A 23,061-nucleotide genomic window follows, 5' to 3' on the forward strand; every position below is an offset into this window, starting at 1 on the left:
AAAATTTTTGATCTGTTAATTGAGTTATGTATTTACATTATTCTGCTGGTTGTTTTTTTTTTGTTTGTTTTTGTTTTTGTGTGGGTTTTGTTTTGTTTTGTCTTTTGGTTGTTAAATATTTTTAATACCTCTGCATACCTCATAGAGATTTTATAAGGATTAAATGAGATTATCAGTGTAAAGCTCTTAGGCAACAGAAAGGAATATAACTAACTTTACTCTTAGTAAACGTAACAGGTCCATGGATAAACTTCTTTCTTTTTCCATTTGAGACTTCACTCTTGATTTATTCTGTAACGTTGAGACAAATTACTTTCCTTTTCTGGTGTCTCGCTAAAGCCCTCCCAGCAACCAGTGTTTGCTGGCAGCTGTAAGTAGCACTTCCTCTGCTCTGGTTTTTTCTGCTCTCTTTGTGTCCAAGCTGTGGTCTGCAAATTTCCTGACCCAGCTGAATTTCACATGGGGAAAATGCCCCAGACACATCAGCTTTTCTGAAAGTTCCCCCTTAATCACCCCCCACCTTGTTCCTTCTGGGCATTAAAGTTCCCCAGGGCTAGCCCCGCCGCCCTACCCAGGCAAGGATGCAGAAGATGTTGGTGAGAAAGTGGCAAAGCAGCAATGCCTACAAAACTTCCAATTTCCTCTGGCAAAAATTCTGATATTAAGGATCACTCCACCAGAGATTCAACTTGTGAGGTTCTTTCCCTCCCACTCTTTAGTGAGAGAAATTATCACCAATATCATATTCCCATGTGAAAAATCACTGACAGTCACTGAGGGTTGTGCTTTTTTTTTTTTTTTTTTTTAGGTTGCTTTTTAGAAGAGTAGGTGCTGAAACAGTAACCTTTAATGTCAGAAGGGAAGAAAGGCCTTCTAGGCACTAATAGTTACCCAGTGATTTGCCTCTAGACAGTGGTGGCTGAGTGGCAGACCGTGGCTTTGCTCAGTCCCCTAGCGGTGGCCAGGTATGGGACCTAGAATGACTGACCTCCAGAGGATGAGATCTAGAGAGCCCAAGCAAGGAGCAATTCTGTGAGTGAATACAGAAGTTTGGACAATGTCCCAGAAGAATATGTACCTGGGCAGGGAATTGGCTTCTCCACCGAGAGGATAGCTGTTCACAGAAAAGTGCAAGACCTATAGGGTAGGCCAACAGAAATCATTACCAAAGTGACCTGGCTAGGTCATAGCTCCCTCCTCTTGGAAAGCCCCTCAACACTTCCCATTCTCCACTTCAGACTGGTGACACCGGAATATGTGGCTTTACTTCTGCATACATATCACAGAGCCAGGGGAATTCTAGACTGAGTAGAAGTGAATCACAAGCCCCTCTGGACTGTGATGTAGAGACTCTGATACTGCTAGGCCCTTCTTATAATTCAGAGCCCCTGGTTTTATCTCTAGTAAGTGTGGAGTGGGGCCTAGGAATCAGCATGTAACAGGCATTTCTGATGCCTTGTGTATATCTACTCCAGACAGTCAGTATTTGCTTCCCAAGACTAAACCAAACTTCCACTAAATTCTTTTTGATATAGGCCGAATCCAGAGAGAGATGATCAGAGACATCTGATTCACAAAGACAATATCACAGTCAAATTTTTCCTTCTTCTTCCCACTGTCCAGCTTCCCAGAGAGCCAGAGTTAGGGCAACCTATCACATCTCTCTCTCTTTGTATAAGAACTCATTGAGGGGGGATCCCTGGGTGGCGCAGTGGTTTGGCGCCTGCCTTTGGCCCAGGGCGCGATCCTGGAGATCCGGGATCGAATCCCACGTCGGGCTTCCGGTGCATGGAGCCTGCTTCTCCCTCTGCCTGTGTCTCTGCCTCTCTCTCTGTGTGTGTGACTATCATAAATAAATAAAAATTAAAAAAAAAAAAAAAAGAACTCATTGAGGGAACACAGGTTGGTCAAACCACCCAGTCGTATTGTTTTAAGCTTGTCCCAGCAACTCTAATTTCTTTAACTTGGCCAAAAAAGAGGAAGTCCCTAAATGACTCACCACCCTGGGGCCACCACGCCTCCTTTGCCCCCCTCTCTGATTTCTTCTGACAGAATGTGGAGTCATTTGAATAAACTGTTCTTTTGGGGCTTCTTTTCTTCTCCCACAAGTAAGGCTTATTTACCATTTTGAAGCTTGCATCTCCAAACCAACGTGATGTGGAAAAGGAGTTTTCTCGCGTTCCTTTTCTCTCTTTCACTTCAAAAAGCTGCTCTGGATTGTGAGACAAGAGGAATAAACAGTAAGTTTCATTTACTTCCTTCTCTCTTTTACAGAAACCATTTTCACTGACACAGTGGGGATGGTCAACTTTCAACACGACTGTTCATGAATAAGTCTTTCTATGCTTTTAGATGAGCAACCAGAGTCAAGTCTTCTCAAAAACCTACAGTTTAAAATGATGAGATGTGAAGCAGGGAGTTGAAGCCTCTTTCCTGAGATTTGGAGATAAATATTGAGATTGTTTTTACAAAGAAATATTTTTCTTTCTTTCTAGGTTGTTTTTTTAAAGATTTATTTATGTATTTTAGAGAGACTGTGTGTGTGAACAGGGAGAGGGGCAGAAGGAGAGAGAGAGAAAAAATCTCAGGTAGACTCCCCACTGGAGCACAGAGCCAGATGTGGGGCTCCATTCCAGAACCTGGAGATCATGCCTGAGCCAAAATCAAGAGTTGTCAGGTTAACCAACTGAACCAGCCAGGTGCCCCTGTTGTTGTTGTTCTTTTAATGTAGAAAATCAACACGTAATCATTGTAAAATAATTCAAGCAACAAAATAAAAATATATACTGAGAGGCAGTTTATCATCATAGAGCTAGACCAGCCAGGGTCATGGTCCTAACCCTGGTTCTACCATTTTCCAGCAGGAAGCCTGGGTGTATGATGCAACCACTTAATCTCTTTCCTTTGTGATGTTGGGAAAATAAAAGCACCTAGGGGAGGGTTCTTGTCAGGACTGAGTGAGACAAGCCATGTCCCTCAATACAGTGTTTGGTGTATGGTGAGCCGTCAATAAATGCTAGGCCAGGTTGTTGTTACTATACGAAATATGAAAGTGCTGTGATACTCTACAATTCTCTTCCACTTCCAGAAGCAACCACTATTAACAGTCATTCATTCTCTGTTCAGTACCATAGTAAACAAACCCTTCATGACTTGTCCTTTTTGTAGATAACAATAATCACAGACATCCTTGTAAGCGGTAGATGTAGACTTGGCTCCTTTTTCATGGTGCTTGGTAATATGACTCAGCCATAGTTGATGTAACCATCCCCCTTACTGATTGTTCCATTTTTTTTCTTTGTAATGTAAACAACACTGCAATAAACATCATCGTACAAAACATCCTTTGCGGACTCATGAGAGGATGAGAGCATCTCTGGAGATTAAAATCCTAGAGGTGAAATTGCCAGGTCAAAGGCCATGTACATCTGAATTGCTAGGTTGCCCTCCCAACACTCTGAACCCGTCACCATGACTACTCACATAGGCAAGTGTTTCCCACGCCTCTCCAACAGCAGAGACAATCCATTTGTAAATATGTCCCAATCTGGGATCCCTGGGTGGCGCAGCGGTTTGGCCCCTGCCTTTGGCCCAGGGCGCGATCCTGGAGACGCGGGATCGAATCCCACATCGGGCTCCCGGTGCATGGAGCCTGCTTCTCCCTCAGCCTGTGTCTCTGCCCCCCCCCCCTCCATGACTATCATAAAAAAAAAAAATAAAAAGAAAGTAAAAAAAAAAAGTCCCAATCTGATGAGTAAAGACCAGTATCTCAGTGTCGTTGTAATTTGTAGTTGTCTCATTACTTGTGAGGTTGAGCATCTTTTTCATGTTTATTGGTCATGAACACTCAGTTCCACAGAGAGGAAATGGAAGAGAGGAGAGACTGTGTCTTGATGCAGAGTTATGTAACACTGAAAAAATGTTAGTGGAAAGGGAGGTATCCATGGCATTTCTGAGGGGCTTAAGCCCCTTCTCCACCCAAGCCATCCCTTGGCCCTCACATATTTAATGGCTCTCTGCATTCATTCTTCTGGGAATTACCTATTCATATTATTTATCCATTTATTTGTCTTTTTCTTATTCATTTGCCATTGACTTACATGTATAAAAAGAATCCTTCACTTTCATTTATGTGTTAAGTATTTCTTTTTAGGCTGTCACTTGTCTTAATTTTGCCATAGGGAAACTTTATATTTTAGTCAGTTTTTCAATGTTTTCGTTGTGCCTTTTAATTTGTGTGCCTTACTTGGAAGAACTTTTCTCCTCAGATGATATAATAACTTTTTTTTTTTTAAAGATTTTATTTATTTACTCATGAGAGACACACAGAAAGAGGCAGAGACACAGGCAGAGGGAGAAGCAGGCTCCCTGCAAGGAGCCTGATGTGGGACTCTATTCAGGATCCCGGAATCATGCCCTGGGCCAAAGGCAGATACTCAACCACTGAGCCATCCAGGCATCCCTATTTTCTAATATTCTCTTAATTCTTTACTAATTTTATTCTTTTTACATTAGTTTTTCTGATGAGTGTTATTTTTTCCCTTGGCATTTTAAAATAATAAAATACAAATACACAAGCACTCAAAGACTACTGGGTAGTGTCAAAAGGGCTCAGGAGGGGTGTCTGGTTGGCTCAGTTGGTAGAGCATAGGACTCTTGATCTCAGGGGTGGTGAGTTGAGCACCACATTGAGCGTAGAGCCTACTTAAAAACAAACAAACCCTTTGCTTCTCCCCCTGCTTGCTCATGCTCTCTCTCTCAAATAAATAAATAAAATCTTTTTTTAAAAAAAATTTATTTATTTATGATAGTCACAGAGAGAGAGAGAGAGAGGCAGAGACACAGGCAGAGGGAGAAGCAGGCTCCATGCACCGGGAGCCCGACGTGGGATTCGATCCCGGGTCTCCAGGATCGCGCCCTGGGCCAAAGGCAGGCGCCAAACCGCTGTGCCACCCAGGGATCCCAATAAATAAAATCTTAAAACGAACAAAAACAAAGCAAAAAAAGGTCTCAGGAGTTGGTTTAGAGGTGTTTCCCATGCTCAAAAAATGGGACAATAAAAATAATAATTGCAATGGATTGAAATACATTAAATATGTTTAAACTATGAGTTTATAATGATTCTTAAACAAAAAATAACAATAATGAAAGAAGAACATCCCACTGTTACAAGATGCTAAGACACCAACTCATTATTTTCAGAACTGGTCAATAAATGGAGTGATCCAAGCATTTATCCTGCCTTTTCTATGTAAATCATATCTCAGTATAACCAAAGAGTTGATGGGGCAAGCTTCTCTTTATAGAATTATTTCAGATAATAAATGAAAAAAGAAGGATAGACTTAGTCTAAAACCATTTTGCAACCTCTAATGAAATAATGCTTCCAAGTGATTATTGTCAAAGCCAACTAAGAAACAAAAAGAGAGATGATCAGACATTATATACCTCCTAATGGAAGTATACTCTACCACCATGCATTCTTGCTAAATAAAAGCTAATCTGGATTTTATTAAGCCTTTGGGCAGGGGACAGAGGAACATGGTAAAGGATACCATGGCATTGTGATCAACAAAATCCAGATTGTGGAAAATATTATAGAACAAACAGCTTGCCATTTTCAATAAATAAATTGCAGGGGGAGAAAAAGAAAAGAGAAATGGAAATGTCTATAGATTTAAAAAGATGTAAGAAAAAGAAAATAAAAGGGACCCCTGGGTGGCTCAGTTGTGAACCGACTGCCTTTGGTGCAGGGCATGATCCTGGAGTCCCGGGATTGAGTCCCACATCGGGTTCCCTGCATGGAGCCTGCCTCTCCCTCTGCCTGTGTCTCTGCCTCTCTCTGTGTACCTCTCATGAATAAATAAATAAAATCTTAAAAAAACAGACGTAAGAAATATATCAACTAATTACAGTGGGTCATTTGAATCCAAAACAATGACAACAGCAGACAATTAGGGAAATTTGAACACTAACTAGATGTTTGATGATATTTTAAAAGTGTTATTAATTTTTAGTGTGATAATAGTATTGTTATGTTTACGTCAAAAAAGTCCTTATCTTTTAGAGATATGAACCATCAATTAATATTTCTAAGTCAGAATAGCAAGTGTTAAAAGAGCGCACTTCACTAAATTGTACATCTGAAAGTAATGTGTCAATTAACTGGAATTAAAAAAAAATTTTACTTATTTATTTGAGAGAGCAAGTGCATGTGTATGAGAGAGGGTGGGGAGAAAGAGAAGCAGGTTCCCCCCTGAGCAGGGAGCCTGATGTGTGGCTTGATCCCAGGACCATAGGATCATGACCTGAGCCAGAGGCAGACGCTTAACCAACTGAGCCACCCAGGTACCCCAACTAACTGGAATTTAAATTTTAAAAAAGAAAGAAAAAAAATCAGAGTGTCCACTTCAAGCTCTCACTGGCAGAAGAGGTGACAAGCATGAGAGAGCTTGTCAGGGCCCCCCATGCATCACTGGGAGGAGCTCTGGTATTTGCCAAGGCTTCCTCACACACTCGTAAGCCTAGCTGTACAGGCAAGGTAGAGACCAGTGTCTCTACCACCATGACCCACAAAATGTGGCTGGATCACCATTTAGTTATTAAGAGACATTAACAAAGACTTTTTCTTGTGTTACTGTTTTCCAGAACTCCTTTCTCCAAGTTTGGACTCAGAAACAAAAGCAGTTAGGAGAGGTCAAAATGTATCACTAATTTGTTCCAATCAGAACAAATCACTAGAGATCACTTATTTTTTGTTTCGGAATGAGAAACACCTGAGAACCCAGAATGGAAAAGGTGAACCCATGATTTTTAACCTAAGCATCTCAGAAGCCCATGAGTTGGGCCCCTACAAATGCAAAGCCCAAATTTCTAACTGTTCAATTAGCAAGTACAGTCGTGAGTTCAACTTCATATTTGTTGGTAAGTAGAGCACTCATTCTTGGGGGATCCCTGTGATTTACCAGATTCTTTCCTGTTCTACAATGGTCTCTCTGCTCCCCTGCAAATACTCACTCAAGAGCCTGGAAAGTATGTCACTGAGATCATTATTCTTAATAATTCTATTTTACTTTCTCTTCTAAAGACTACTTTTAAATGATTAATAGAAGATTTATCTAAACAATAATACATAGAGTCAGCATTGCCAGACTTAACATGAAACATTAAATGTTCGATCCAATTTTCCTTCCTGAATAAGTTTTATTTTCCTACCCCTGTCAGTTTTGAAAACATAATACCAGGAGAAGAGGGGCCCACTTTCAAACAGAGCTCCTAAGAGTGAGGTCCTGGGAGTGAGTTTGAAATTGGGATAGATATTTGCTGATCTTGTACAGGTCTACAAATCAAGGCAGGATCTTCACTGAGCCCTCTGTAGCTGGGGTTGTTGTACTGAAGCAAGTACTCTCATTTAAACTGGGATCATGTGACCAACTGCTCAGCTTGTGTCTTCCAGGCTTGCAGAGATATGCTGTATTCAGCTGAATGGAGGATAGTGGGTAGAGTGGCCAAATGCAATGGCTTGTAATTGGGGGAATGACATCTTGGCAATCCCTCATACCTCTTCCAAAGACTTCTAGCTATTTCAGATAATAATAGCCTGATTGCCTTAGACAAAAAGTCTTATCTGAACAATTTGGGAAATTGTTGAGATCTTTTCTAGATGTTTTACTCTAGGATTCCCATCATGTAGGCAAAAATTACTTTTTCTCTGAAGATTCAGGAAGTCTTAGAATCAGTAGTGGACACTGTGGCAAGGGCCTTCAAAGCCCCAGGTCTTTCCCACTTTCTCCCCTTTGCAGTGACCATCCATCGGGTACCGCATCAGCCAGCACATCTTATAACTGCTATATTTTTCTTTCCCATCTTTCCACCCCAAGCCTCTCACAACCTAGCATTAATGGTCTCATTTATAAAGGTGACCTTGATAATGGATTCCTGGGAGAAGGAGAGAGGGTTTCCAGCTAATATGTGTGACTTGTACCTGGAGGCTTCTAAACATAGGAGCTCTGACTTACTGATCAAATCCTTGAGTGATCTTTAGGTCTGTGTTCTCAAGCACTAGTGGCTAGACCACTAGCCACATGTGGTTATTTACATTTAAATCCAAATTAATTAAAATTAAATGAAATAAAAAGCTCACTTCTTAGTCTTATTAGTCACGTTTCAAGTATTCAATACAGCCAGCCATATTAGACAATGCAGACAGAACATTTCCATCATTACAGAAAGCTCTATTGGACATCACTGCTCTAGCTCAATGCTTTTTAGCTTATTAGGTTATAACCATCTTAATAATCAATGATAGTGATGGGTACTTTCCCTGAGAAACATTCATGAGATTACAAATGCAAATTTCTGCACACGGCTTTAGGAGATCCAAGTTAAAACCAACCATGATAGGACAGTTTTGAACACAAACTGAATAGAAGCCATATTGTAAAAGAAGTGCGAAGAGGGGAGAAAACACCTGTAAACATGGTCTTGGGATGTTGTGCATAATGTGAGGGCAGTCCCCCAGCTGATAATATTCTCTGGTGGTCAGTGTAGGCCACCAGACTGGACTGGGCAGCGGTATTGCAGAAAGAGAAATGGGATGAGCATTGGGGAACCTGTGTACCATCAGCTTCCTGTGAAACTTTGGATATTCCCTTTCACTACACCTTTGATATATCACCAGTCCTCAATTGTTAAAATATGAATTGAGAAGATAGGCAGTACAATGCTAACATTGGTTTTAACTCTGATTGAGTCTCAGTCTATTGTGTGCAGAATGGGGTGAGGAGAGTAGGCACTCACTTTGCAGGGAAAGCATCCGAATGCCCTTCAAATCACTGAGATTCAGCATGAGAAAGGATGGCAAATCCCACCACTGGTGTGGGTTTCCTGCATTTGAATAACAGGGGCCTACACTTCCGCAAGGAATAAACCCTTACAGGGCTTATTTTAGATGACTTATGAACTTGATGGCTGAAGCTTCAAATGAGCTGATTAATAAACCTCAAGTCTTCATTTCCTGAGCTTCTGTCCCACAGATATGTATAAAATCGTCCCACATCCTGCCTTACAAGTAAATGCACACATTTCCTGCAATTTGTTACAGTAATCGCACTGTCCTGTAGAACTGTTTTTTTTTTTTTTTTTAAGATTTTATTTATTTATTCATGAGAGACACAGAGAGAGTGAGAGGCAGAGACACAGACAGAGGGAGAAGCAGGCTCCATGCAGGAGCCTGACATGGAACTCGATTCTGGGTCTCTAGGATCAGGCCCTGGACTGAAGGCGGCGCTAAACCACTGAGCCACCTGGGTTGCCCGAACTGTTTTGATGGATTATAAAACTGTTTTCATTTAGATCAGATTAGTAGATATCTATTGAGTGCTTACCCAGATGCAAGTAATTTGTTGGGCGTTGCTGGGGTTTCAATGATGCCTTAAGACATGTTCTTGTCCCCAACTCAATAGGGATATAAACCATGAACCCAAATTCATTGATCATTGATTCACTCATCAAATATTTAATGATATCTCAAATGTGCCAAGCTCTGGGATATACATTAATTTCTGCCCTGGTGGAGCTTCCAGTCTAGTTGGGGAGATACAAAACCCAAGTACCCAAACAAATTCATAATCACAAACCATGCTGATTGTTTGAAGGAAAAGGAAAATGGCACAGTGATGGAGAGAAGCAGAGGATGGTGAAGCAATCTACTTAGATAGGGTAGTTAGGGATGGCTTTACAAAGGGATGACATTTAACTAGAGTCCTGAAGAATGAGAAGGAATTAGCCATGTGAAGAAACAGGGAAAGAGGGCTCTAGTCAAAGGACAATAACCTGTGCAGGGGTTCCAACTTGGGAAAGATCTTGGCTGATTGGGAAGGACCTAAAAATGGTATGGCTGAAAATCAGATGAGGGGAGTGTGACCTCAGGTGAGAAGGGAGAGGGAAGGGAACAAGTCAGGGCCTGGCACCCAGTTTATCATCATCAAAGTTATTCCATTCTAGGTGAGGCAGGGCAAGAGTAGAAGTTGGGGATTGGTTGAGAGGCTTTTGCAGTCATCCAGGAGACAAACAATGGTGAGGATGGACAATGGAGATGTAAGTGGATTCAAAGTGTATTTTGGAGGAAGAAACAGTAGGACTTGTTAGATGATTAGATTTGATTTGGGTTCACAGGTTAGTGAAGGTGAAGAAGGAATCAAGAATGACTTTCAGATATCTAATATGATCAGCCGATGGGAAGTGGTGCATTTACTGAGATGGGGAAAACTGGAAGAACGAGGAGTTGGGGAAAATGAGAATTGTTTAATGGGTATAAAGTTTTGGGTATGCAAGATGAGCAAGTTCTCCAGATCTTGCGGTACAACATTTTGCTGTACATAGTTAATAACACTGTATTGAGCACTTAAAAATTTAAGAAAGTAGATCTCATGTTAACTCTTCTTACCATAGTTAAATAAGTGAATGGATGGATGGATGAATGAATGAATATATGAATAAAAACATTTTTTAAACAATTGGATTTTAGTATATGTTTATCTACCTATTGATTTTTCAGTAATTAGCAGATTAGCTAGAGTTCAGTTTCAAACAGGTTACATTTGAGAGGACCATAGACATCCAAGTGGATCAGATAATAAAAGGATGGGAGGCAGAAGAGGAAGTACTTCAGCCTAGAGGATTTAGGAAAGGTCTTCTGGGAAATGTGACAGCTGAATGAGTCTTCACGGATTCCTTGAAATTTGTAAAAATATAACTGGTTTAGTGAAGAGTAGCAACTCTCTTACTCCAATCACTATGATGCTATGATGCCCTTGGCCAGTCCTTTTACAAACTCTCAGGAAAGTTTATATTTTTCCAGTCAGTTGAGATATCAATCCTTGGTCTAGTTTGGATCATGTCATCTCAGAGAAGAGTCCATGTTTCCTCAAGTATGTTTCAACTGCTCCTTCCTGAAAATTACAGGATGTAGACTTCAGTTCCATAGGAAGAATGAATTATTGGTGCTGTTGGTGCTCTTCCCCAAGTTGCGTTCCAAGGCCACCATCACTATTCCCAAAGTTGTTCTCTGAGGCCACTGTTGCCAGGTGCTGCTCTCTCAAGGATGCTGCCCCAGGGATTCCTGCTCAAGGGAGGGATGGAGTAAGGAGATTCTAAATTATTTTCTTTGATTTTACTTATACTTTGGTCCCTGTATTTCATTATTTCTGTGCCAACCTGATATTGTTTAAAGAAAAAAATCTGCTTGGGAGTTGGCCCAAGCCAACTGGATCTGCTGTTTACTAGCTGAGTGACCTTGGACTAATTTCTTAACCTCTGAATCACAGTTCATTCACTGGTGGAATGGGCATGGTACTACCTTCCTTGTAGTACAATTGTGATGTGAAATGAGGTAATGTGAATAGCAAGCCTGGTACATGATGGATACTCAACAATTATCCTTCCTTTCCTATAATACTGTTTATTAATGAATTATATTTTTTTTATTTGAGAAAGAATGAGTGAGAGAGAGAAAGCACAGAAGTGGGGGGCGGGCAGAGGGAGAGGGAGAAGCAGAGTCCCCATTGAACAGGGAGCCCAACATGGGCCTCGATCCCAGAACCCCAGGATCATGATATGAGCCGAAGGCAGAGGTTTAACCAACTGAGCCACCCAGGCGTCCCTATTAATGAATTATAAAGTAAATAATATAGCTGGGTTCTCCCACAAAATAGGATATGATTTGACAGAGTCTAGCAGACCCACAGACTTCCTTTTGAAAAGTTCCCTTGAACCTATTTACCAGGGTTACTTCCTGCTTGTGGGAAGAAGTAAAAGATAACTGTAGAGATGAATTCTATAAATAAAAATATGGTTAGAAGAGATGATATTTTTAGATTTGATTTAAAAAACCCACTGTAGCCTTATAAAGATTAGGAATGAAAGCACCTCTCAACTTCATACTTGGAACTAGATCTTTGAAAAAACTATACTCATTCTCAGCAACAGATTGAGACTTCTGATGAAAGACAAGTTTGTGCTCTGATTCCTCAAAGCAGAGAGACAGCCTCCACCCTCTGGCATTCTCAGCACCTGGCTTGTGCCACACTGAGTGGAGCTAACCACGTATCATCAGTCTTTCTCACCGGGATGCCAGCTTCTTGACTTTTCAAGAAGGGGTGTCATTCATCTTTGGGTCCACAGTCAGGAACAGAACAGGGGTTCAATCCATTTTGTGGACTGCGTGAGTGAATCCAATCTGCTTATCCCTTTAACACACACTTTCATTTTTCTAGACCCAGTGATCACACCAGTGCTGAACGTTAATGTTGTTAAAATAGAAACAGACCGACATATAACACTACGTTGTATCTCCTTCAATGGCTCTCTGCCCATCACTTATACTTTCTTTGAGAAAAATATTGCCATATCACCAGCTATTCCCAAGTATGTAAGGGAGCCTGCTGAATTCAACATAACCAAGAACAGTGCTGGAGAAATGGAGGAGTATAGGTGCAAAGCTAAAAATGAGTTGCCTGATCACACAAGATACAGTCAGCCAATCCTCATCAATCCCCAAACAGGTAAGGGCTATGGGAGCTCTTTCCACAGGGTCTGGAGATGCTTCCAGAAACTGCAGCTATTCCTCCCATCCCTCTTTTCTTGCTGGCCATCTGCATCCAAATCCCTTTCTTTTGGGAGGTTCTATACCAACTCTGATTGGGGGTTTCTTTCTGCCATGAAAAGGAAGAAGACAAGCCTAGAAACTAGGTCAGAAGGGTATCTTGTACGGAGACTTCCCCACTTGACCGTGCTTCCTGCTTGATCTTCCACTGGCCAGGTTCTAAGCAATCATATCAGAATTTGCATTTCTCTCAGAGTTGCCGGGTTTTGATTCTCTTTTGCTTTTCCGTTGACTTCTAACACCTCTGCTTGCCTGCTTGACTGTTTACTGCCCACTGCTAAGGGTTGGTGAGTGTAGACTGCCAGGACCACCCTTGGGGTGAGAAGGGCTCCTGTCCTAGTCCCGTGTTTTAGAGGGCATTGCTCTGGTGCTTCTTGGCCATGCATCTTCCCATAGGCTTAGGAGTCCAGCATATTCTCATGTCCCCACCTGGACCTTGTCCCACTTTCCTAAACCATATGCTGGGTACCTGGACCTGAATTTCCCACCCAATCAGATCAGAACCCCCTTCCAGGGCCTATGCAATTCTCATTCCCAGCTTATCCTCCCAAGGTTGTACTACAGAAAGGAAGTGAGCATCCCTGGACCCAAGTAAAGGGGCTGTTTGTGGGCGGGGGGGCATGGACAACATTTGTACATACAGCCTAAAGGGTCCATGTGCACGTGAGACCTCTAAGCTGCATACGAAGGGCCTTACGAAAGGACACTTGTTGAGGTAGAAGGATAGAACAAAAAAGAGGTTAGCTAAAGCAGTAGGCATGCTTGGGTATTGGACACTTCACCCACCCTTATCTTCTGAAGAATAGAGCCCACGCTCTGGTGATCAGTAAGTTCTAACAAATGAGGCAGCCTGTTGGACTCAGGCCCCAGAATCAAGCTTTTGCCTACAATCACAGCCCTTCCATTTACTAGCCGTGTGACTGCAGGAAAGTCATTTAACCCCTCTGAGTCTTACTTTACTCATTTGTAAAATGAGAGTAGTATCAATGAGATAAATTAGGCAATGCATGGAAAGTGCTTAACACAGTGACTGGTGTGCAGTTAATAATGAATGGTGGCTATTTAGGCGACATAAACCATGCCAAAATGACTCAGGGCTTTGCCCAATAAATAAGTGACTATTCTGAGCCTTATGACCTTAACGATGCCACCAGGAATCAGTCTGTCAAATACTCTGCTGTTTTTCTCTTCCTTGTATGACTCCTTGTGGAAGATGTACTTGGTCATGACTTCCAGAACTTCACTGACTCACAATTTAACTCTCAAGAGTTGCAGCTGCCTATAGGAGTCTGGGGACCGGGGTGCACAGTACATTAGCTTCAAAGACAGTGGTGACTACCTTTTCCAGAACATTCCATAGCTCAGTGTCATTGGAAAAGAAAGCTGTGTGGTGACCAGTGAATGCCGTCTTCTTCTAGGTGGATATAGCTGTCCTTTCTGCCTGCAGCTACTACTTCCGGGGTTATTGCTGGTGCTAATCATAATAATCCCAATTCTGGCATTTTGGATACTACCAAAGTACAAAGCAAGTAAGTTCTTTAGTGGCTTTCTCATTATTTGCCATGATGTTGGGTACAGAAAGCAGGAGAGAAGATGAAGAGGAAGGGAAAAGGAAATACAACATTGGATACAAGGAAAACAAAGAACGAAGGAAATGATGCAAAGGGGGAAGGTAAATGAAGCAGACTTCCTGCACAGCTCGCGCCTAGGCTGGTTCTCACTTCTCTGGTGGAAGCCCTTCTTGTTTAGAGCACTTGGAGGTATGTGACCTGTATGGTCACACAGGGGGCCCTCACTAAGAAGAGCCCTATACTAGGTTTCATTCTCTGTTGTCACTGTCTTGAAATTCTGAATCCTTTTTTTTTAAACTCTTTTTAAAATTATTTATTTATTATTTTTTAATATTTTGTTTATTTATTTATTCATGAGAGACAGAGAGAGTGAGAGGCAGAGACACAGGCAGAGGGAGAAGCAGGCTCCATGCAGGGAGCCGACACGGGATTCGATTCCAGGTCTCAGGATCAGGCCCTGGGCTGAAGGCGGCGCTAAACCACTGAGCCATTCGGACTGCCCTAAATTATTTTTAAAATTTTAAAATATACATACCAATAAAATTTGCCATCTTAACCATTGTTAAGTATACAATTTCATGACATTAAGTGCATTGTCATCGCCATCATCCACGCACGGAACTTTTCTCATCTTGCAAAACTGAAACTCTGTCCCCATTAAGCTCCCCCCATTGAGCCCCCCACCCTCCCAGCCCCTGGCAACCACCACTCTCCTTTCTGTCTCTATGAATTTGGCTACTCTGGGGACCTCGTATAATGGGCTCATATGGTATCTCTCTTTTTGTGACTGGCTCATCTCACTCAGCAGAAATGTCCTGGAGATTCATCCATGTTGTGCATGTGTCAAAATCTCCATCATTTCTCAAGCTGAAGAATATTCCGTTAACGACAGATATGTAGATACAGATAAATATATACACTAAGTTTATCCATTCATCTGTCAATGGGTCCTTGGGTTGCTTCCACCTTTTGGCTGCTGTGAATACTGCTGCTACGAACATGGGTGCAGAGATCGTCATAATTTTTTAACAAGAGGCCCTGCATTCTTGCTGTGCACTGGGCCCTGCAAATAAGGTAGTGGGTTCTGACTGCCAGCTGCGCAAAGACAAGAGCTTTGCCTTTTATTTGTCAGCATCCTAGCTCTGCCACTCTGAGGAAGCTCAACAAGAGTTTCATTGCTCTATGCCTCACCTTCAGTCCTGCATCAAGCCCCAGTCACTGTTTCTCGCTATATTCACCTCTTATGACCACTTCTACTTAAAATTTCAAAATGGCCTTTTCGGGGGATCCCTGGGTGGCTCAGCAGTTTAGTGCCTGCCTTTGGCCCAGGTCGCAATCCTGGAGTCCCAGGATCAAGTCCCACGTCGCGCTCCCGGCATGGAGCCTGCTTCTCCCTCCTCCTGTGTCTCTGCCTCTCTCTCTTTCTATCATCAATCAATCAATCAATCTTAAAAAAATGGCCTTTTCATTTGGCATGCAAGTAATAGAGGAATATCAAGATACGCACAAAGAACAGTGTGTCTAAGCACCAGCACCCAGCAGTGAGCTGAGGGGCATCAGGCAGGCTCCTTCACTTACCTGAGCCTCAGCATTCTGACCTGTAGAATGGGGAGATACTGTCACAACTAGGGTGAGAACCAAGTGATACTTGTTAGCCTCCTGTGCCTGAAGTCAGAAACTCAGTTGATATAAAACTTGAAAATAGATGTCAAAATGTATACACCTTATACATTTTTAAAACCTATCTTCCCTTCCTACAAAAAGTCTTGCAAAAGCAGAATTAGTATTCTTGATTACTGGCCAGGGCTAAATAGAACTCAGCTGGGTAATTTATGATGTCTTGCAGATATTACAAAGCTTTTTACAGGCTGTTCTTTTCAGTGAAGGAAAGAAAATGTGTCTCTGGCCACCTCAAGTGTAATCTGATAAGGGGATGTTCCTTGCAGACCCAAGAAAATAAATCAGATGGGCTTCTGGCTTGGAGGAGTGGGTACTATGGATTCCTTTCTGAGTCCATGGTTTTCCTTCAATAGACAGCAGTGTAGGCTATTGGAGCAAGTGATTCTTTGTTTCACGTCTTTGGGGGATTCTGCTCCTTAGCAGAGGAAATGAGAAAAATGTGACTGAATTGGTTTAATTTAATAATTATGCATCAATTAATGTAGGAAAAGCTATGAGAGATAAGGTACCCAGAGACAATGGAAATACGGCCATGGAAGTTGGAATATATGCAAATATCTGTGCAAATCAAGCAGGTAAGAGAACTTTATTGGGTATTTTGATTGGTTTGGTTGGTTGGTTTCAGGTTTTTGTCTTTTTTATTTAAGGTTGTACAGATACATGGGTTAAAAAAAATGAAAAGGAACAGAATACAATGTCTTTCCCCCACCACCTGACGTCAATCCCACTTTACAGGGGCAACAACCAGTTTTTAAAATATCTCCCATAGATACTCTATGTGGATGCTAGCAACTAAACAAAGGGTTAGCAGATCATTCTATGCCTTGATTTTTTTTCATTTAACAACATACCTTGGATATTTTTTTTAATGTCAGTTTGGAATGGTCCACACTGTATTCCAGAGCCTCTGCCCTCTTCATGCAGGCATCATACACTGCTTTATGGTAAATAGACTCAAGGTCTTGGTAACAATAAGAACAAGCCCAACACTGCCTGAGGGCTGGCCCTGTTCCATGGTGCTAAGCAATTTGCCTGCCTTGTCTATGCAAACACCACTAAGTCCTAATTTATGTTGTTCCCATTTTACAGGTCAGGAACCTGTGCCAGGCTTGGAACCACGGCAGTGTGTTCCCACAGCCCAAGAAGGTAAGTGTTCCCTGCTAAGTCCAGAGGTTGCACATCATTTTGAGGGTGGCTGGCTAAACCACTACCCCCAAGTGATCAGAGATTCAGATTATAGGACCAATAACTCTGTTATCTTTCACCCCAGGAATCAGACACCCCCAGGAGATCCATTATGCTACTCCCATGTTCCAGGAGGTGGCACCAAGAGTTCATGGTGAGCCACAGTTTGGGAAAGAGATAGTATCAAAATGAGACCACAGTCTTTGTAAGGCCACCATACTCTGGGGCTTTAGAAGCCCAAGGATGGGGTAGATGGGGACGTCATGCACACCCCCAGGAAACCAATAGCAACCAATACCACAGCTCCTAACAAATCTCATCAAGAGATGGGTGGGTAAGGAGGAGGGAAGAATGTGACACTGAGAGTATCATATAAAAAATCCAAAGAGAAGGAAGGATGCAGGGGTACTTTAAACCATTTTCAAGAATAAGTTATTTTTATAGTACAGGAAAAAACACTTAATACATGGTTCTGTAAGACCACCCCGCTACTAAAATGAGGGGCTTTTTGGGAGGAGAGGGTGCTTTTAGAGCCTCTATGGATATATGTTCTAATTTTACTGAATTATTTTCTCTTTTATATTTCAGAAGCCTGTAACGATCATAAAACTGGCTATCTTTATTCTGATCTCATCTTGTGAAATCTAAGTTGTGATATAAGCTACATCTCAGTGTTAGATCCTTTTTATAAAGCTGATTAACATGAAGCAAATGTGATCAATACTTAAAAATACCTCACTGGTGACCTAAAATGAATTATTATTTTTCATGATTAGCACTATTCCTTTGGTTTATTTGTGTACATCCAATCCTGTCATCAGACAACAGTTTTGTCAGGTGGGATCCTGACTGGTGACAGTTTTTAAATGCTTCTGCTATTTTTAGGTATGGACCATTCTCCCCATTGCCATATCATTTAAAGAGTAATTGCTAGACCACTGTGCTCTTGATAAGTGCATCCTAGAAGCAGTATAGTGATCATCTTTCCAGTGTCCCCACCACCATGCCCACTGAAGGTTCAGAAGAAAAAATCATGCCTAAATTCTAAAACAAAAATTGGTAACCTTGAAAATGTGTCTGAAGAGTCCCTGTAGTTACCATAAGAGTAAAGTGAGATTACTCACTGAGTACACATTTATTATACATTACCATTTCAATTTGCTCTCAGATTTTGGAAGGCTGCAAAAATATTTACATTGATTTTCATGGATGTTCTCAGTCTTCAATACTTAGCTAATGTCAAAGGCATGCCTTTATGTGCTACATTTCCTATCAGCGTTCTGTAGAGAGGACAGTGTTCTGTGGAAGAAAGGAGAATAGATGACTTTGCCTATCTGAACAAATCACCACAAACTGGTGGCTTAAAACAACAGAGATTTATTTTGTCATAGTTCTGGGGCCCAGAAATCCAAAATCAAGATGTCAGCAGAGCTGTGGTCCCTCTGAAGACATTAGGGGAGAATCCTTGCTTGTCTCTTTCAATTTCTTACGTTTCCTGGTGTTCCTTGGCTTATGGCAACATCTCTCCAATCTCTGCCTCTGTCCTCATATGGCCTCCTCTTCCTTTTCTTTTTTTTTTTTTTTTTAAGATTTTATTTATTTATTCATGAGAGACAGAGAGAGAGAGAGGCAGAGACACAGGCAGAGGGAGAAGCAGGCTCCATGCAGGGAGCCCAACGTGGGACCCGATCCTGGGACTCCAGGATCACGCCCTGGGCTGAAGGCAGGTGCCAAACCGCTGAAGCTACCCAGGGATCCCCCCCTCTTCCTTTTCTTTTATTTTTTTGTTTTTAAGATTTTAAAAATTTATTTGGGGGAATGGAAAGAGCACAGAGGGAGCAGGGAGCCTGATGCAGGGCTCAGTCCCAGGACCCTGAGATCATGACCTGAGCCAAAGGCAAACATCCAACTGACTGAGCCACCCAGGCACCCCTCTTTGCCTTTCTTTTATAAGGACGCTGGTTATTGGATTTATGATCCTTCTTCCCCCCATAGGATGACCTACCTCATCTTGAGATCCTTACTTATATCTACAAAGACCTTTTGTTCTTTTTAAAGATTTTATTTAGGGATCCCTGGGTGGCGCAGTGGTTTGGCGCCTGCCTTTGGCCCAGGACGCGATCCTGGAGACCCGGGATTGAATCCCACGTCGGGCTCCCGGTGCATGGAGCCTGCTTCTCCCTCTGCCTGTGTCTCTTCCTCTCTCTCTCTTTGTGTGACTATCATAAATAAATAAATAAATAAATAATAAATAAATAAATAAATAAATATTTTATTTATGTATTTGAGAGAGAGAGCTGGGGGAGGGGCAGAGGAAGAGCAAGAGAAAGAATCCTCAAGCAGACTCCCTACTGAGCACAAGGCTGACACAGGGCTGGACTCTGAGATCATGACTTGAGTGGAAATCAAGATTCAGCCATTTAACCAACTGAGCAACCCAGGTGCCCCTGCAAAGATCTTTATTCAAATAAGGTGACATTCACAGTTTGTAAGAGTTAGGACATGGACTTAGCTTTTTTTAATTAATTAATCAATTAATTAATTGATTAGTTTTTAAAGATTGTATTTATTTATTCATGATAGACATAGATAGAGAGAGACAGAGGCAGACACAGGTAGAGGGAGAAGCAGGCTCCATGCTGGGAGCCCAACGTGGGACTCGATCCCGGGACTTCAGGATCATCCTGGGCCAAAGGCAGGTGCTAAACCGCTGAGCCACCTAGGGATTCCCCCCCGCCTTTTTTTTTTTTTTTAAAGATTTTATTTATTTATTCATGAGAGACAGAGAGAGAGATTGGCAGAGACACAGGCAGAGGGAGAAGCAGGCTCCATGCAGGGAGCCCGACGTGGGACTTGATCCTCAGACAGAGGATCACACCCTGGGCCACAGGCAGCGCTAAACCGCTGAGCCACCTGGGCTGCCCTGGACTTTCCTTTTTGGGGAGCCACCATTCAGACCACCTCAGAGCTCAAATCGTATCTAGTTTAAATCTCTCATCCTAGGAGTTATTAGTAAAGTCCAATAAAAGCAAAGAGGCATTTGAAGGGCTCTAGACAAACAAAACAACTTGGCCAAAACTTTTCTGCTCTGCTTTTCTTCTGGGGGTTGCCTGAACCGGTCTTAATTGTTCCCAACGGTGGATCTCTAACTAGAAAAATCATAGCTACCGATTAGACACTAACTATATAATATCCTACAAGGGCAATATTTGTTTCTACAGGTAAGGAAACTTAGATTCAGATGGGGTAAGTAATTTTACAAGGTCACTCATAGCTTAGTAGTGGTTGAACTGGGAGTGAAATCCTAGCAAAGATCAGCAGAAGCACTGGCCATGGGAATGCCTCTTTAGGGTGGGAAGGGATACAACGCACACAGGTCCAGATTAATTTGAGGATTTTGTTGCCATAAAGCAGCATTCATGAGCATAATTTCTGCCCTTTCTCTGCTGACATTTTTTTAAAGACTTTTAAAAATTTGAGAGAGAGGGATGCCTGGGTGGCTCAGCAATTGAGTGTCTGCTTTCAGCTCAGGGCATGATCCCGGGTGCAGGGATCAAGTCCCGTATCGGGCTTCCTGTGAGGAGCCTGCTTCTCCCTCTGTCTATGTCTCTGCCATTCTCTCTGTGTCTCTCATGAATAAATAAATCTTTTTTAAAAAAATTGAGAGACAGCACCAGCAGGGGCATGGGGCAGAGGGAGAAGCTCTCCCCACTGAGCAGTGAGTACAATGCAGGGCTTGATTTCAGGACCCCGGGATCATGATCATCTGAGCTGAAGGCAGATGCTTAACTGACTGAGCCACCTAGGCACCCTCCGTTGACATTTTTTTGGGGAGGGAATCAGTGTGTCATAGAGGCTAAAGAAGTAAGGGTTCCAGAGTCAGACAGACTGAGCATAATTTAGGCTCAGTTATGTCTTAATTGTGTGACTCTGGATAAGTTAAGTGCTTCAGTTTTTTTTTCTTTTAGGGGGCAGAGAAAGGGGGTAAATAATAACTGCATTATAGGGCTGCCATGAGAATTAACTCAGGTAATCAATGTAAAGGTCTTGGAACAGGGCCAGGTACATAATAATTAAAAAAAGGCTATTTGAGGTATGATACTTACATTGAGGCATAGGAATTGGCTGCTCCCCTTAAAAATCTTTAAGTCTTTGAGGCCATAAAGTTGGTAACTTGGTCACCATTGGCTGCTTCTTCTGTCTTGAGTTCCCTCCTGAAGCAGAGCCTGAAACAAGGACTTAGATGCAGGTAGCCTATATGGCAAGTGACCTCAGACAGCAGGAGTTGGGGGGCAGGGCAGTGAAACAAGAGGAAAAGTCAACACAGGGTTGGGGAGGAGCTAGCAAGCTCCAGACCATAATGGTAATTGGATTTGATCCAGTTAAGACCTTCTGAAGTTTTAAAGTCCAGAAATGCCTCTAAGTTTCACAGCATGCCCTGAATCAATAGCCTTTCATTTTCTCCTTGCAAAGCTTTTAAAGCAGTTAGTAGAAGCCAACCAACTCCACAATCCATATAATTACCATTGCCCCATGCCTTTCAAGTGCTAAAGCCACTGCATACTCAGCCTCCTTCCCCACTGTAGGGGAAGGTCTTAGTAATCGTAAAGTAATTGTGAAGCTATGGCTGTAATGGTTATCACCACCCTCCTCACTACCCCCTTAGAACATCGCCTGTTGCTATCCATCCAAGCAGTAATTCCATTTCCCAGGGCTGCTTTCTAAGGTCTTCTGATACCCTGTCTTATCCTGGGCTAGCCCTGAAAGCAAAGCCTGACATAAGGCCTTCAGTGCAAATAATTTATCTGAGAAGTGACCTGCGGGAACAAGTGTAAGGGACTGAAGGAAGAGCCAGTACCAGGGTATACTGTTGAGTTGGGCCCTTCTATGGGCAAGTGGGGCTTGATCCCACTTGGAACCTTCGGAGCAATGAGAAAATGTCTCTCCAAACTGTCCTTGAGGACCTCTCCATTGGCTTCCACCCCTAATTGACTGAGGGTTGTCCCAGAAGGTGATGCCTCCCCCACTTCTAGGCTGTGTATATGGACATTCCACATGGGCTTCCACTGGCATCTTACTGCAAAGCACCAGGACAGAAAATGAGTGGCATGTGTTGTACACTTGAAGCAAGAAGTTGTCAACACAAAGTGAGTGAAGTCTCAGAGGCAGCTGGAATCAGAGGTGAGGCTCAGGGGATGTGACACAAGATACAGAGGTGGCAGGTACTCCATCTCCCAAGAATTCCTTTGTAACGACAATAATAACTGACACATGTGGAGCATGTACCAGGGTCCAGGTGCTGTTAAGTGCCTTGTGTACCTAGGCTCCCTCCTCACCCAGCTGCGACTTCCTGTGGCTTCCCATTCTACTTTATCCCCTACACAGAGGGTCAGGCTTTTGGACGGAATTGTTCAGGAAGGGAAGAGGAGGAAAAGATTTACTGAGTTTTCATTTCAATAGCTACATTTTTTTTCATGTCTGTTTAAGCTTCACTTTGGTTCTTTTCCAAATCCATATTTTCTTTGTTTTTTGTTGTGAAATAGAGCACACGTTATGTGAAAATGTGTAAAAATAGATATGTGCTGTGTAATAAGTTAGACCAAGTGAACACTGCCAGCCACCCGGGAGGCCCTCTGCATGCCTCTTCCTACTCAAAACCCTCCCTTCCCTACCTTCACTACTCATTTATGGGAATTAATTCTTTGCTTTTGTTTATTGCATTCCTGAACCACCAAGTATGCATATGAACACTGTATTTTTGCCTGTTTTTGAGTTTAATATAAATGGAATCATATAGCATTTATTCTTGTGTTGGGCTTTTTTTGCTCAACATTTTATTTGTGAGATTTATCCACGTTGCTGCATGTAGTTGTAATTATGTATTCCATTACTAAATAGCATTCCATTGTTTGAATATACCATAATTTATCTATTTTATGGCTGACAGATATTTGGGCTGTT

The 23,061-nt window shown here is 42.2% G+C and overlaps 2 protein-coding genes across 6 annotated transcripts in view; one reads left to right on the top strand and one right to left on the bottom strand.

Annotated features, from left to right (window-relative positions):
* The first annotated feature begins 2,041 nt into the window (after positions 1–2,041).
* Positions 2,042–17,878, top strand: MILR1 (mast cell immunoglobulin like receptor 1). Of its 4 annotated transcripts, XM_055318215.1 has the most exons (8): positions 2,042–2,240; positions 6,649–6,924; positions 12,276–12,563; positions 14,083–14,193; positions 16,401–16,490; positions 17,005–17,061; positions 17,186–17,254; positions 17,689–17,878. In XM_055318215.1, the coding sequence occupies exons 1-8, from the start codon at positions 2,156–2,158 to the stop codon at positions 17,739–17,741; spliced, it is 1,029 nt and encodes a 342-aa protein (XP_055174190.1). In that variant the 5' UTR covers positions 2,042–2,155; the 3' UTR covers positions 17,742–17,878. The 4 variants fall into 4 exon arrangements, with proteins under 4 accessions (XP_055174190.1, XP_055174181.1, XP_055174179.1 ...); XM_055318206.1 differs by having other exon boundaries at positions 17,005–17,254; XM_055318204.1 differs by having other exon boundaries at positions 17,005–17,878.
* POLG2 (DNA polymerase gamma 2, accessory subunit) overlaps positions 9,478–23,061 on the bottom strand; it is a 39,962-nt gene continuing 26,378 nt past the window's right edge. The window contains exons 8-10 of one of the 2 annotated variants that reach the window (XR_008663499.1): positions 21,207–21,326; positions 18,250–18,399; positions 9,478–11,122 (exon numbers count right to left, since the gene is read on the bottom strand). Coding sequence is in view for 1 of the 2 variants with exons in the window: in XM_055318191.1 (XP_055174166.1) it covers positions 21,245–21,326 (82 nt within the window). In the remaining variant the exon portion in view is untranslated. Of the gene's footprint in view, positions 11,123–17,817; positions 18,400–21,206; positions 21,327–23,061 lie in introns of those variants that run through there. The other variant, XM_055318191.1, reaches the window with a different exon arrangement.

The sequence above is a fragment of the Nyctereutes procyonoides genome, unplaced genomic scaffold, assembly GCF_905146905.1.
Source record: "Nyctereutes procyonoides isolate TBG_1078 unplaced genomic scaffold, NYPRO_anot_genome, whole genome shotgun sequence".
NCBI lineage: Eukaryota > Metazoa > Chordata > Mammalia > Carnivora > Canidae > Nyctereutes > Nyctereutes procyonoides.

Coding starts and splice junctions, on each gene's coding strand:
- MILR1 (XM_055318204.1), top strand. CDS start 2,156: ATGTGGAAAAGGAGTTTTCTCGCGTTCCTTTTCTCTCTTTCACTTCAA. Junction 12,564..14,082: donor CCTCATCAATCCCCAAACAG/GTAAGGGCTATG, acceptor GTCTTCTTCTAG/GTGGATATAGCTGTCCTTTC. Junction 14,194..16,400: donor ACTACCAAAGTACAAAGCAA/GTAAGTTCTTTA, acceptor CAATTAATGTAG/GAAAAGCTATGAGAGATAAG.